Below are 14022 nucleotides of genomic sequence, written 5' to 3' on the forward strand. Positions count from 1 at the left end.
TGAAGGCTTCCCGGGTAGTGCGGCCGGTATTTATACTCTAAAAGGTAGAATAGGGGCGAGGAGGAGGGTAGGGGTGGGAGTGGAAAAATACAAGAGTAGTGGTGGGGGGAGGGGGGGTGTAAGTTCGTATATGCGTTGGTAAAAGTGGTGGGGGTCATTCTGCCCGCGTCCACCGAGGGGGAAGGATCGGTCGTCATTTTTATTTTTTTTGCCCTGATCGGGTTCGAACCGAGGACTCCGAGCTCCGTGTCGTAAAAGTAACTTTTTTTAAATAATTTATTAAAATTTTATTAAGTGAATTTTTTTATAAATTAAAAAAAAAAATTCGTTAAAATCGGATAATAAATAAAAAAGTTAAAGATGGCGGCCGTAACGAAAATTGCAATGGTGACGTCATCATTCAAAATGGCGTAAAACACATCGCCGGAATGTTCGAGAACACAATGACGTCATCCAAAATGGCGGATCCAAGATGGCCGCCGTGACGTCACAATCCAATATGGCCGCCGTGATCTACTTGTCCCGTTACGTCATGTCCCGTTACGTTGTGTCCCGTTACGCTGTGTCCCGTTACACTTATCCAAGATGGCCGCTGTGATGTCACAATCCAAGATGGCCGCCGTGACGTCAGAATCCAAGATGGCGGACACCGGCACCGGCACCACCGCCTGAGGCCTGTTTCCGGACCGTCATTCCTATACTACTACGACCCCTAACGGCGGCCGGCCACTAGGGGCTCATGCAGGTCATAATCTGGCACCGGACTGGACGAGTTCGTGCACTGTGCCTTCAACTTCTCAACAACTGACTTCACTGCAATAACGCAATGGATACATGATCTTCTTCCATTATCTCCACAGCTAGTCCTCCTGGACCTAACCTGACAGCCGCTTAATTAAGCATTCGAGTACCCGCTCGGGAAATGATTTAATTGTTCTACGCCATTAATTTCTTCTGGTCGCGGGATGTGACTCAACCCTCACTCAGGCGTTAGTCGGAAGACTGTTAGTTTCGTCCGCACAGGATCACTACATCAGTGACAGTACAACCACTGAACGTTCGGTTAGTTCGGCCCGAGGACTTTCGGGGCCACCTTTGCAGCCCATCAGCCATATTTCCGGCACATAGTCTTTGATTTATTTCTGTATTGCCATGCCCGACGCAGTTGGCAGGTATGGTCGTTAGTGTTCCATCGATGTGCGGCTTTAGGGATTGGTTTGTATTCGCCTAAAATAATTTCACATTGGACATATGCCACCTGGTGTTCTGCCAGTATGCAGCCTTAGGGTTTGTTTGTAATCATAGTTTCAATGTGGACATGTGCCATTTAGTGTTCCGTCAGAGTGTGGTTTTAGGATTGCTTGCACTCTCCAGCATACGCAAGACAGTTCAAACCAGTGTCGCGACACTTGGCAAGTCACGACTACATGAGGTTATGCTCCACGAGCAGGACAGGTCTTGTCTGCGGACAGCGCGTATACAGTGACTTGCTAATAAATCTCAAATTCATCACTAGAACTGTCTTTTCAATCTTAGTATAGCATACTGGTAGGCTAGAGCAGCCTGGGAGTCTCTGTCGGGCCACGAAACCCGCAGCCAACCGGCCACACGGCTATGTCATGCCCGAGACGAGTGTCACTCTATCCATGGACTAGCGCACAGCAATCCACAAACTCGCTAGTTGGTGCCCTGAAAAGACAACAACCCACACCGACAACAACATCTGGACGTAGGAGGCATGATGAAAACACTACCATGTGAACGAGCAAGAAATCCTTGCGGTGGTCTACAGGCATTCAACTGCTATCGTCACCACCTCGAGGGGCACAGTATTACGGTGTGCATGGACAGTCAGTGACTGGGGTGGCTAGAAACAGTTGAGGACAGAAAAAAAAAATTTCTTCATGTGGGCCCTCCAATTAGTCCTTAAATTTCGATGTTGAACACATATAGAGAAGGAAAAACCATATACCAGACGAACTCTCTTGGCACCCTGACTGAAATAACCATACTTATATTCGTCCCTTGATGTGCCAGGATGTGTTGCAGTATTTTAATCAATCTAACCTGGCCTCTGTGGAGGGAGGATCCATCGCTATTTTTATTTGGCCCTCACCGAGTTTGATCCAAGGACTCCAAGCTCCATGATATAAGTGCATTTTAAAATTAAAATTTAATAACAATTTTATTATATTAACATTTTATAAATTATAAAAAAATTCCTATTTTCTAGCATAAACATTGCGGATTTTCAAGATGGCGACTGAAATGGTAATTGTAACTGTTATGTCATCATCTAAAATTGCGGAAAATTTAAAAAAAAATGTTATATAATTTAATTAATTTTAATATTATTTTCATTAAAATATGATAATAATTACGGATTTTAAAGATGGTAGCTATAACGAAAATTGCAACAATGTCATAATTCAGAATGACAGAAAGTTCTAGAATCCAAAATGGCGGATGTTATGTCATAATTCATTATGGTGGAATCCAATATGGTGGGCCTAAGATGGCCACCGGGGTCAAGGTCATCCAAGATGGCTGCTATGATGTCAGAATACAAGATGCCAGACTGGCACCAGGAACCTCACTCCGACTTCAGAGTTCGGAGGAACAGTTATACACTACTAACAAGCCTCCCACTTGTGGACCACTGGGTGGCAGGCAAGGTAAGATTTAATGTCATAATAAGATATAATGTTACACACATTTGTGTGCGAGACCGAACCTTAATTAAGAGTTTTACCATTTTATCAGCCATGGATTATTATTTTCTTCTGGTAACCAAAGTAAGATGGCATAAACCATTTTCCATTAATATGATTCTGTTTCTTCTAGGGCCTCCTATTATTTCTTTAATTGTGACATATTTGCTCGAATATTGTTGTTTTATAGATTTATTCCTGCAGTTGAAAAGGCCAATAAATTATTTATGTGTCATGCAGTTTGCAAATGAGGTTGTTGTTTGCATCTTAATGTTGAGTGACAATAGAGAAATGGATGCATTATATCATATTAAATTCAAGTTAAATCTAGATTAAGAGTCTTATAGACTTGGTCAGGAACAATTGATGATGTAATTTCATGTAAGGTATGTATATAATACAAATTAATTCGAGACAGTGTAATGCTCTGGCACGATTAAAAATTTATGAGCACTAATTCGCTGTCAAAATAGTTTTTGGAGTCCACCATATTCGGGGCCAGTGGTGGTGGAAGCAAAGAACCATATATATTAATATATTGGGAACGTACTTTCTCCCACATTAGTAAAATGCCAAATTCTAAGGTTAATCGAAGGACAGTTGTCAGGGTCGACAATCCGGCAAGTGCTGAGGAATATCGCTGAACGCGCACTTATCGCGAGTTGTAGGCGGTCAGGGCTGTTTTTCAACAAAAAAATGAGCGTTATCTGAGAACTGGTTCCCAAGGCGAACAGCGCCAGGCCCACTCATGATGTTCGATACCTGCTTACCGCTATCTGGCTGCATAAATGACACTCGACTGCTCCCTACTAAGCCAGTTGTTGCGTGCAAGTTACATCTTTAGACGAAGTAGCAGCAGTTGGCTTCTTTATACTTGTTCCTGAGGTAATACATTCCTTAACCTTAAAGATTTCAAAATGCTGTGGCATAAATCTAATTTTAAAATTTATTTTATATGCACATTGGTGCAGTTATAAACTTAATGGATGTGCATCGAGCCTAATGTCTCGTCAAAATATATGTAATTAGTGATGGGTATCCAGCAAAATTGTAGCTAAAAACTTGTTACAAACCTACACCATGCTTGGCCTCCCATGAGGTATAGGGGCAGGTATGTCATACCTAACCACAGGGGACTGTAGGCTAACACCAACATTGCACTGTATCGAGACCTTGTCAGTTACCCGCCTACCGGTCTGAGATCCTCCACTCAGAGAGTACTTGGCCTGGTGAGAGTACTATCCTCCCCTTTTGTACTTTATCGATAGCACAATGGAGGGCATCATCCGCCCGAACAAGGGCACCTATAGAGGAGAGAGCCGTTCCTCAGAGCTTCAGAGCCTCTCCCAGCATGCAGGCTCACCACTGCCAACCACGAACCTAACCACTATTCCAAACCAAGGCTAACTAAGGAAACCTTAGCGGAGATTTCAGCTCCAAACTTTCAATGGATCCCGGGCATTATGTGTCAAACTGTCACCACTTTCCATCCAACCGTTCTCATGGCTGCTCTCGACCTTACCGAGATCTTGGTATTCTACCGATTCGTATGCATATGCACACACAAAAGGTTTACAGCTATTTTTAGCCTGGTTCGGGCAGAAGCCAAGGCTTCTTATCACCCAGGCTCAACAATGCAGTTGACAAATGGGAATTTGATCTCTTTGAGCATTCTTACCGACCCCACGACACGTTCCGGATCTTGAGCCTTCTCTACCCAGGTAATGCCCCAAAGCACAGCTTACAGCCTTTGTTCCGGATGGACCATTTGTAGGAACTAATCCCACAGCACTCACTGCCAGGAGGTCAGGGAGACATCCTCGGAGCGCGCACTGACCCACGAGCAGCCTCGAGACCTGGTTCGGAGCCGGGAGGCAGCCAACCAGCACCCGAGGCCACTCAGCGCTCCCCGACTGGCTCAACAGGAACCACAGAGAGAGCTCAAGCCAGGCTCAGCTGACCAGTCCTTGCTATTTCCACAGCAAGTGATTCCCAACCTTTGAGACACGGGCCATAAGGCTCAGGAGTTTAAAACCCCCATCAATGAGTAGAGTCACGGGTGCTCTCTGACTGATCCCTTGGCACCCTTGCTGGGCTGCAGGTATAGGGCAAACCCCGTGGACAGAATTTATTATAGGGGGAATAAAAGTAGTCCAAAAAAACTCACCAATAACGTTTCTTTCTTGTGAAAACTGTTTTCGACCTCACCGGGAGCGGAAATCAGATCACTTAGGCCCCACCATGGCCCTGACTGTGAGGACTGAGAGAGTCTGGATTAGTGAAGTGGGGATGTTTGTAATTCCTCGGTGCCAGAATGACGAAACTGAATTGAAGGAAATTGTATAGAGGTAGAAAGTCTATTGTGACTATGCATGGGATAAGTTCAGAAGTTTCCTCAAACTAAGCCAAATACATTTACATTAAGTAGGGATATGCACAAGTTACAAAACACAACTAGTCTCTTCAACAACAAAAGCTGTGCAAATAAAAGAGCATGAACTACAAAACAATACTTTTCTCATTAAAAAGAAACTGAATGTGCCGATCCTTAAGGACATCTTTCAATATACAGTGCTACATCAGATGACTTACGTCTGAAAAAAGTATTAGTTCAATGCAGTCATAGTTTAGTTAACCTTGCTTTTATAATAAATATTGGTTCTGACTTTGGTAATTTTTTTATAAACGTTCGTTTACTTTGATCAACTTGTAATTCTCTCTTAAACTTTATCTTGACTTTCATTTAAGTTTATTCTGCATGATGTTTCTCCAAGAGTTTCTTCTAGAGTGAAGTTGGTTCATTCTAAATTTTCACGAATCATCGTCTTTTGTCACAGTTGCCTGGCTTTGTGATCACGTATCACAGTGTACAGCTAGTCACTGAGGAATTATCCTGTACAGCCGGAGCCTGCTCTAAAGATGGCGGTGTTCACGTAGCATGCTGTCTAGGGCCTTGCTAATGCCCGTGGGGTGTGCTCAGGGACACAAAATGTTTCCATGTTACTGAATCCACAGTGTTTGCTTATACAGAACATAGCAATGTATTAGAATACCCTGCGCAATGTAAGTCCTGATGTTGCATGCATCAGAAGACATAGGGAATGTCTTTAAGGTAGACATCTCTTCGTACAATGTCCTTTAGGAATACCATGCACCATGTTCTGATACCACCATAATTACCATTAGGATGTGCCAGGTTCCTTAAGGTTTTTAAATTCATTACTCCATAATTTTAACAGGAGAGATGATAACAAGTGCTACATCTTGGACCGTTTCCTTTACAGTGATTCATAGAAATGATGTTTTACATGCAACCCGGAAATCTTTGGGTATAACAATAATTAGTGCAGTTTGCCAGTTTCAGACACCTTTTTTTTTTACTCATTCTATGCATTGCAGTAATGGTCACGCATACTCCAACAAAACATTCACATGATATTTAAAAAATACCTATGTAGGCCCTACAACAGTCCTTTCCAGCTGGTCATAGCCCATAAACGTGAAATGGAATGGACAATATTGCTGTTTTCACTGAATTAAATCAGTCATATTTTCACCACGAGCATTGTCGGTGACAATTTCTGCTGAAAAATCGTGCTCTACATTTATCTCCGGATTTGTATTTTAGAATTTGACCATACAATAAGTAGTGCAATATTTTCGTGTGGTTTTCACTAGTACTATGCATGCCTTACGGTAGTACTGAGCTAGCGGCGCATGTTTTAAAACACACCCTCAATAAAACTTCAACATCCTCACGCACTAGTAAACAGCAGTATGCGGCAACATACACACACATGATGCTCGGTAATTATTGGACAATAATTTAATCGTTGAAAAAAAGCCACCCTGCAAATTCACAGGCGCGAATAGTAGTGCTCAAATTGGCCATTCCGAGCGAATCAATGCCATCCGCTGGCGGGGTGGAGCACCGCAGCTCTGCGTAGAGCGGGCGGCGAGTAGAGTCAGCCCGCTCTACAGTGACACGCGACAGAGTCTCTACAATAGCATGCAGACTGAGTCTGACCCGTGAGGATTAGCTCGGCAATGCTCACTCTCACCCACCCATAGAAGCCGACTCCTTGGCTACGGTGGTAGCCATGTTTGTGTATGTTCTGAACACGTAAAAATTGTTTCAAGTACAAGCATATCTAGTGTTCTATTATTATTTTGTCGTTTAGTTTTACTATTTATGTAAATACTCCCCCTGCTATCATCTTGAAGCAGAGTATTAAAAAAAAATAATTAATATATCGTAACATTGAAATGCATTCTCATTGTTTGCCATTTGTTACGTTTCAGTGCATTGTGAAAGTAGCAGAGGTGTTCCGGGAGATCATGCCACTGTATAACGGGCCTTAACTAGCAACCAGCACTGCGCGTCGCCCAGTCGCTCTCCTCGAATATCTGCGGGTGTCGGCCTGGCTTCGGGCCAGTGCCATTCCCCGCGCAGGGATACCAATTATCACACCGAAAAACAAATTATTTCCCAATGAAGATGTGACGTAGTTTAATAATTATATTGAAAACTTTTATATACAAGGATGAAAATGAATCATGCTAGTATATCATAGCCGGTCCGGCACTAGGCTTCAGGCTGAAGATTGAAGATCGTCGATGCCATCTTGGATTGTGACATCACTACGGCCATCTTGAATTGACCTTAACTTTTATCTTGCCCTTAAAATTTTGCCAAAATTAGCCTAAAATAACTCAACATTTGCCAATATATGCCCAAAATTTGCCAAAATTCGACACATTTCCAGATTCTAGAAAATCATTTATGCCAAAAATTATCAAAAAATCTTAAAAATAAAAATTTTTATATCTCAAGGGGAAAAATTCCATTTTGAAGGAAAATTTCCCATTTTAGTCCTCTAAAATTTCAACAACTTGAAAATTCCCCAAGGTGACTTAAATTACCCGACGACAAGCTGCTATAAACTGCCGAGGTCATGACCTCGACCATAAGGATGTCAGAGTCACCACATTAAATGATGATGTAAGCATTGTATTTATCGTTATGGTCACCATCTTGAAAATCCATATTTTTTATGCTAGGAAATCTTGAAAAATTTTAAAATAAAAAATATTTAATATGAAAAAATAAAAGAAAAACATTCCGCCATACTGACTTATGACGTAATCGCCACCATCTTAAGAATCTGTAGTTATTATCAGAAATATATTGAAAAAAAAAATATACATAAATCAATTTTTATAAAATATCATTTAAACACGCACTTACATCATGGATATCGGGGTCCTCGGTTCGAACCGAGTGAGGGAAAAAATAAAATGGTGACAAATCCTTCCTCCATGGAAGAAGTCGGCAGACTGACCTCCCAACACTAATGACATGGGATACATATCGTCAGCTTGTATGAAGTAATGTCCGCCATCTTGTTTTCGTCTGCAAGAGTGCGCTACCGAAATCTTGTTTTTGTTTGATAGAGTGTGCTGCCGCCACATTAGTTTAATTTTCACCCGGTAGAGTGCAGTAATTATTTATTGCCAGAGCGACCGCCATCTGGAAATTTTACTGCCATCTGAAAACTTCTAATTATTTACCAAGAAATTTAAAATAATGATTGATTCAATTGATATCCATCATTTGTTCGATTCTCGACCAGTAATAAGAGTAATTAAAACTTAGAAATAAAATTAAATTCTGGTTCCCATTACTGTTTGTGGAGATTATTTATACTAAAAACGACTCTAAACAAACTATCTGACAAAATAAACTGTTAATGCTGTCTGTACATAGCATGAAAGTATAATTTTTCGATCAATTTAATACATTCCATCCGTTTCATATACAATGTTAGGTGTAGGTATACACAAAGTGTTTTTGGACTACGAGACCAGGACATGCACAAACTCAGACGTATAAGCCAGACGACTCCGAACCACAATATAAAATATTCCAAGCAGTCAAGACAAAGTTTTCAAACTTCAAGACCTAAAGTTTCCTTAAAATCAATTACAAACAATTTGACCAACAGAACATGAATTATGCTTACTGAAGGAACAAGAATCCCAGAAAAAAAGGCTTTATCATGACCAAGAGGTTTTGCACAAAACAATATTCAGAGCTACTACAGATTCTACAAAGCACATTTAACAAAACTGCAGCGGTCAGGTCTGCTGCCTTCAAACTTCGCGCTTCACCGCGGGCGCCGGCGCATTCTACCCCCCCCCCCCCCTCCTTCATCCTCTTAGTGTTGTGTTTTGTTTCTCCTCTCCGCGCCGATTCCATATACGCAGCCGTCAGGGATTTATTCGCTCTTCTTCTTCTCTCTTTTTAGTAGTCATGAGTATGTAGTCTTCAAGTAGAGTTTCAACGACGTGTGAGAGCGACCTCGGGGGAAAGCTATGTAAGTGTCATTTTTCGTGAGTGAGGCGGTGGCTCTTGCCTTTATGTAATCTGCGAACTTTAACTTTTTGCTATCTAGTATATATTCTCTTTCGGCTGCCACTTTGGAAAAATTGTGTTTGGATTTAAATTTCTGTCGTTTAATTTCTCTTAATTGGTTTCAGAGCTATTCTCCCTCGAGAAGTCGATATTATTATTGATTATGATGATTTTATATATCGCATGTAATAGTTTTTTTGATTCATGTATTTTTGATACACGTTAAATTATTATACTGTATCTGTGGCGTAAGCCTTGTAGGTAATTGAGTTGGTTGACACGACGGCCCTTTTCATGGTCCGTACAGGGATTATACTCCCATTATGTGGGCGATATTTGCGTTAAAAGAGTTCATGGCCTTGATCATTGTAATGCTCGTCTACATTAGGCGTACTTGTTCGTGGGTGTCCCTTCAGGATAGCATTGCTTGAGGCAATTATATTTCGCTAAATTGTTCTTTTTTTTTTTGGTATTTATATGTCTTAATGTTTACGGACAGCATAACTTCTAATGATAAATTCTCATGATCATGGTATTTCACGTTGCGTTGTATGAAGTTTTCTATTGCTATTGTGTTATTGTGTAGCTTAATTATGCTCTGGGCTTAAGTAAAACTTGAATTTAAATATTCTCTTATTGGAAACTACCTTCATAATCCCTGTTGAATGCATTTTTGTTTTTGTTAATACACAAACACCTTAGTCTTTGCCAAATAATAGAATTTGGCCACTCCTTGTTATACGGCATTTATAGAAAGATTAGCTTTCAAAACAACACACATTCGACAAAATAAAATAACACACAATACACACCTAATAGACACACAGTACACACATACAGTTCACACATAGTACATGCACTGAACACACAGTAAACACACAGTACATGCAAAGGACACACAAAAATGCTCACAAAAATGGTGATGGTCGGGGAAGAGATAGGTAGTCGAAACTCACCAAAACAGGGTGTAAATCGTAGCACTTAGTACATGTGCCCGCTGGGAGGTGAGCGAACACCGTCCCGAACAAGCGCGGTTCACACAGATGCACTCATATGTGATAGCAATTCGAATTTAGCAAAATATAAAAATCTCTACGTAGGAAACACAAACTGACTAATTTAAGGTCTAAAAACTTAGGGAAAACATCCCTTTGCGAGACGACTACATTCTCGTATGGCGGCAGAAGTGAAGTCTTGCTGGCCCAGGGATGCGAAGTGGTCAGTCTGAATGCGCGGCATGAAGTCTCTGCGAGGCGACAGTCGCACCTGTGTTTCCGTACCATGCGCGTCTCTGCCTGAGGACGGGAGCAGATAGCAGTTCCCGAAACGTCGCTTGTTTTCTGTTTTGGTAAAACTATTGTATTTGTTTGACTTTTCGTTTTGTCATGTTTTTGTCTCGTTTCAACTGTTGCGCTGAATTATTTTGGGTTCAATATTCTTGTTTGTCATCATTTGTGGGGGGTTTTTCGTTCTCTTAGTACATTTTTCTTTGTTTTTCTAATTTGTTGACCATATTCCTGTTTCGGAATATTTTGTGGTGTTCATATCCTTGTTGACAACAGCAATTGTTTGCTTAATTTTGTGTGTCTTTTTGTCTTTTTTTGGGTATTTTTATTTATTTATTTTTTGTATTAGTTTTTCTTTAACAGAAAAAGTTCTTAGCAATGGCGTTTGTCCAAAAACTTACATCAAGTCACAATTACTGATAAAATTATGGTTAAAAATTCAAATTAAAAATTATTCCAAAAAATGCTAATTGCGATGCTAATTGGCAGAATAGTAACATAAGTGAACGTGTTAAGTTACCTGTGTAATGTGTAATGTTTGCAGATGGTGGGTCCTAGACTAGCCGTGTTGGCAGCCCTGCTGGCCTTGGGAACGACCACGCCCACTGCCCTGCCATGGAAAGACCACACAACAGGAGTGACTCCTGTCGCACACATCACGGCAACAGCGACAACGACCGCGATGCCTTCCCCAGCAGCGAGGGTCCGCGGGGTGGGGGCAGCGCCTGTCACTGCGACAGTGCGTGTCCCGGGAGCAGTACCTGTCACTGCGACAGCACATGTCCCGGGAGCAGCGCCTGTCACCGCGACAGCACGTGACCCGGGAGCGGCTCCTGTCACTGCGACAGCAAGTGACCCAGGGGCAGCGCCTGTCGCTGCGACAGCACTTGACCCGGGATCGGCTCCTGCGCCTGGCCCATACAGCCCCGAGGACACCTCGCTGGAACAGGAGAGCTCGGAGGAAGACTCAATGGAGGCACAGCACTTGGCCAACATCATAGTAGCGTATCCTCTGCAGAGTGCGAGCAACGGCCTCGTCAAGGTCACCTACGGCAGCCGCAAGACCTCCTACATGCACGTGGAGCAGATCCTGCGCGAATGAGCAGCGCATGTGGAGGCTCCACCTGCTCAGCCCCGGTCAATTAACTCAATGTACAGTTAAATGTGAGCATTTTGGTTTAACCCATCATTTATAAATTATTTGATGGTTAGATCATTATTTTTCCAATTGTTGTCTCTTTAAGACTCTTGAGTACATATTAATATTTTCAGATAGACTTTAGTACATATAATTATTTGGTACTTCTTGTCGACTCAGCCATTAAAATCATTTAAAGAGCTTAACATATATGGCACAGTATTATTAGGTTTTTTAAAAATTACAATTCATATTATAAAAGTTCAATTTAAACATGTTCTAAATAGTTTGTGCACTCAGGTTCCAAAAATTATATGTTTAACGAAGTGAGTGAACCAGTATCACGCCCATCAACAATGGAAGTTGCAAAGTTTTCTCTGGAATTCCTGTTCTGTGAAATTTTTAAAGTGTTATATAAATACTATACCTAAAATTACTGAACTAAATATTGTTTTATGTGAAATAAGGCCTCATATAAAAATTTTTTTTTAATAAAATTACGGTTCACAAAAGTGCAGAAGGTTTTATTTCATTATATGTTTTAACGTCCCTCGGCCTATGGTCCCTAATTTCCTGTCTGCGAAAATGTCCTCTTTGCCCATGTAGCTCTCGTCGGTGAGGAAGTGAGTTCAGGCCAACGTGGCCGGGACCGGAAAGTAAGGGACCAGGAGGGAACTTGCTTATGTGGAAGAAATGGTAGATGGTAGTAAGGATAATGCGATGATGTCCGTTTTCATGAGCTCCTTTTATTTCCGTACAGAGAGCCTGTCGCAGCCTGGCCGGCACGTCGCGAAACGAGCGTCCTCCTCTGCCGCGACCCGGACTCCCGGAAACTAACACTTGGAGACAAAATGAGAACCGGCGTAAAACGAATGCGGTCCCGTAGCGAATCGTACCGGTTACGAAAAGTTCACTGGTGCTTCGTAGCAAGTACGCGACTCGTGACGTATGCGTAGACGACTCTATGACAGTATATACAGATTAAGAAAGTAGAAATGTCAGACGAGCACTGCGTGCGTCTCGAGCGGAATGAGTTGCGGAGTTACGAAGACGCGATCTTGTTAACGAGGCTTATCGCGAGGAATCCTGTCACAGCCTGGACGACCACGTCGGTAGACGAACGTTTCATCCACGCTGCGACCCGGACCCCGTACTACCTCTCGCGGAGCGGAGCGAAGGAGGTCCTCTCCGTGCGACTCCCAGTTGGCAACTGACTGACACTCCGCCGCCCGCCCGCGCGGGCTGCGGAGGGGAGGAAGGGGAAACGGGCCGGCGGGGAAGACGCAACTCGCGCGGCAGGCCAGGCTTGCCGATCTACATGATTAGACACAGCACTTGGATGAGTTAAAGAAATAATACAAAAGAAGTATTTGCACAACATTTACACACTCGTGGAGACTCGTGGTCACTTAAAGAAAAGGCATAAAAACATAACTATTTATACACTGTGACGTCCGCTGACGTACCAGGGCACACGCGGGTGCGTCCCTGCTCGTAGCACTGCACTTAGGTTGCACTGGTATTGCAAGAGAGGACGTTGACGAGGCATAACGGCCTGAAGGAGCCGAGGAGACACTTGGGTCGACGTCAAATGTCCCCCCTCTGACGAGGCCGTTATGTCCGTCAACGCCTCTCATTTACTCGCATGGACGTGATACACTGGGCCGTTGCACTGGAGCACTGACCTGCTGAGTCCGGCGTCCTCGTGGTGTCAGTGCAGACCGTACCTGTTGCCATTGGGCCGGCCGAGGTGGGCCGGGGCGGCAGCGTCGCGGCGCCTTCAGTGTCAGGCGGCGGCGTCGCGTCCAAGGTGGCCCGCGTGACAGGCGGAAGGGGCGAGGCACCTTCAGCGGCGCGCGCGGCAGCAGGCGGTGGCTTCGCGTCCAAGGTGGCCCGCTTGACAGGCGGAAGGGGTGTGGCACCTTCTGCGGCGTGCGCGGCAGCAGGCGGCGGCGTCGCTTCCAAGGTGGCCCACGGGGTTGCTGTCGTGGCACGCCCTTGTTATCGTGCAGTTGTGGCACGCCCTTGAAATGCGTGGCGAGCAGTTGTGGCACGTCCTCGTCGACGTGCGTGGCGAGCAGTTGTGGCACGCCCTCGCTAACGTGCGTGACATGCGGTAGTGGCACGCTCTTGTTGAAGTGCGTGATGGGCAGTTGTGGCACGCTCTCGTTGACGTGCGTGCTGAGCAGTTGTGGCAGCACGGCCGGTTCGCACCGCGTAGGCCCCTCGTGAACACCTACGGCAGTTGGGGGCGGCGGCGTCAGGTGCGGCGTGTCTGAGTCGTCCTGCCGTATCCACCCGGACGTCGCGTGCCAGTCATACCACAGGGGCTGGACGGGTGCGGCTTCCTCCGTCTGCAGCGAAGTCCTGCTCGGCGTCTCCACCCCATAGGGCGGGGGCTGTGTTGAAGGCGGTGTCGGAGGCAGCGTCGGCGGCGATGTCGGAGGCAGCATCGGCGGCGGCTTCGGTTGC

The 14022-nt window shown here is 44.0% G+C and overlaps 1 protein-coding gene across 1 annotated transcript; it reads left to right on the forward strand.

Annotated features, from left to right (window-relative positions):
- Positions 1-3494: 3494 nt before the first annotated feature.
- On the forward strand, positions 3495-12062 carry LOC134539963 (uncharacterized). The gene is made up of 2 exons (XM_063382356.1): positions 3495-3596; positions 10957-12062. The coding sequence occupies exon 2, from the start codon at positions 10957-10959 to the stop codon at positions 11512-11514; it is 558 nt and encodes a 185-aa protein (XP_063238426.1). The 5' UTR covers positions 3495-3596; the 3' UTR covers positions 11515-12062.
- Positions 12063-14022: the final 1960 nt, after the last annotated feature.

Source organism: Bacillus rossius, chromosome 16 (assembly GCF_032445375.1).
Source record: "Bacillus rossius redtenbacheri isolate Brsri chromosome 16, Brsri_v3, whole genome shotgun sequence".
NCBI lineage: Eukaryota > Metazoa > Arthropoda > Insecta > Phasmatodea > Bacillidae > Bacillus > Bacillus rossius.

Bases quoted from the DNA above. Each gene is read 5' to 3' on its own strand.
- LOC134539963 (XM_063382356.1), top strand. From the start codon at position 10,957: ATGGTGGGTCCTAGACTAGCCGTGTTGGCAGCCCTGCTGGCCTTGGGA.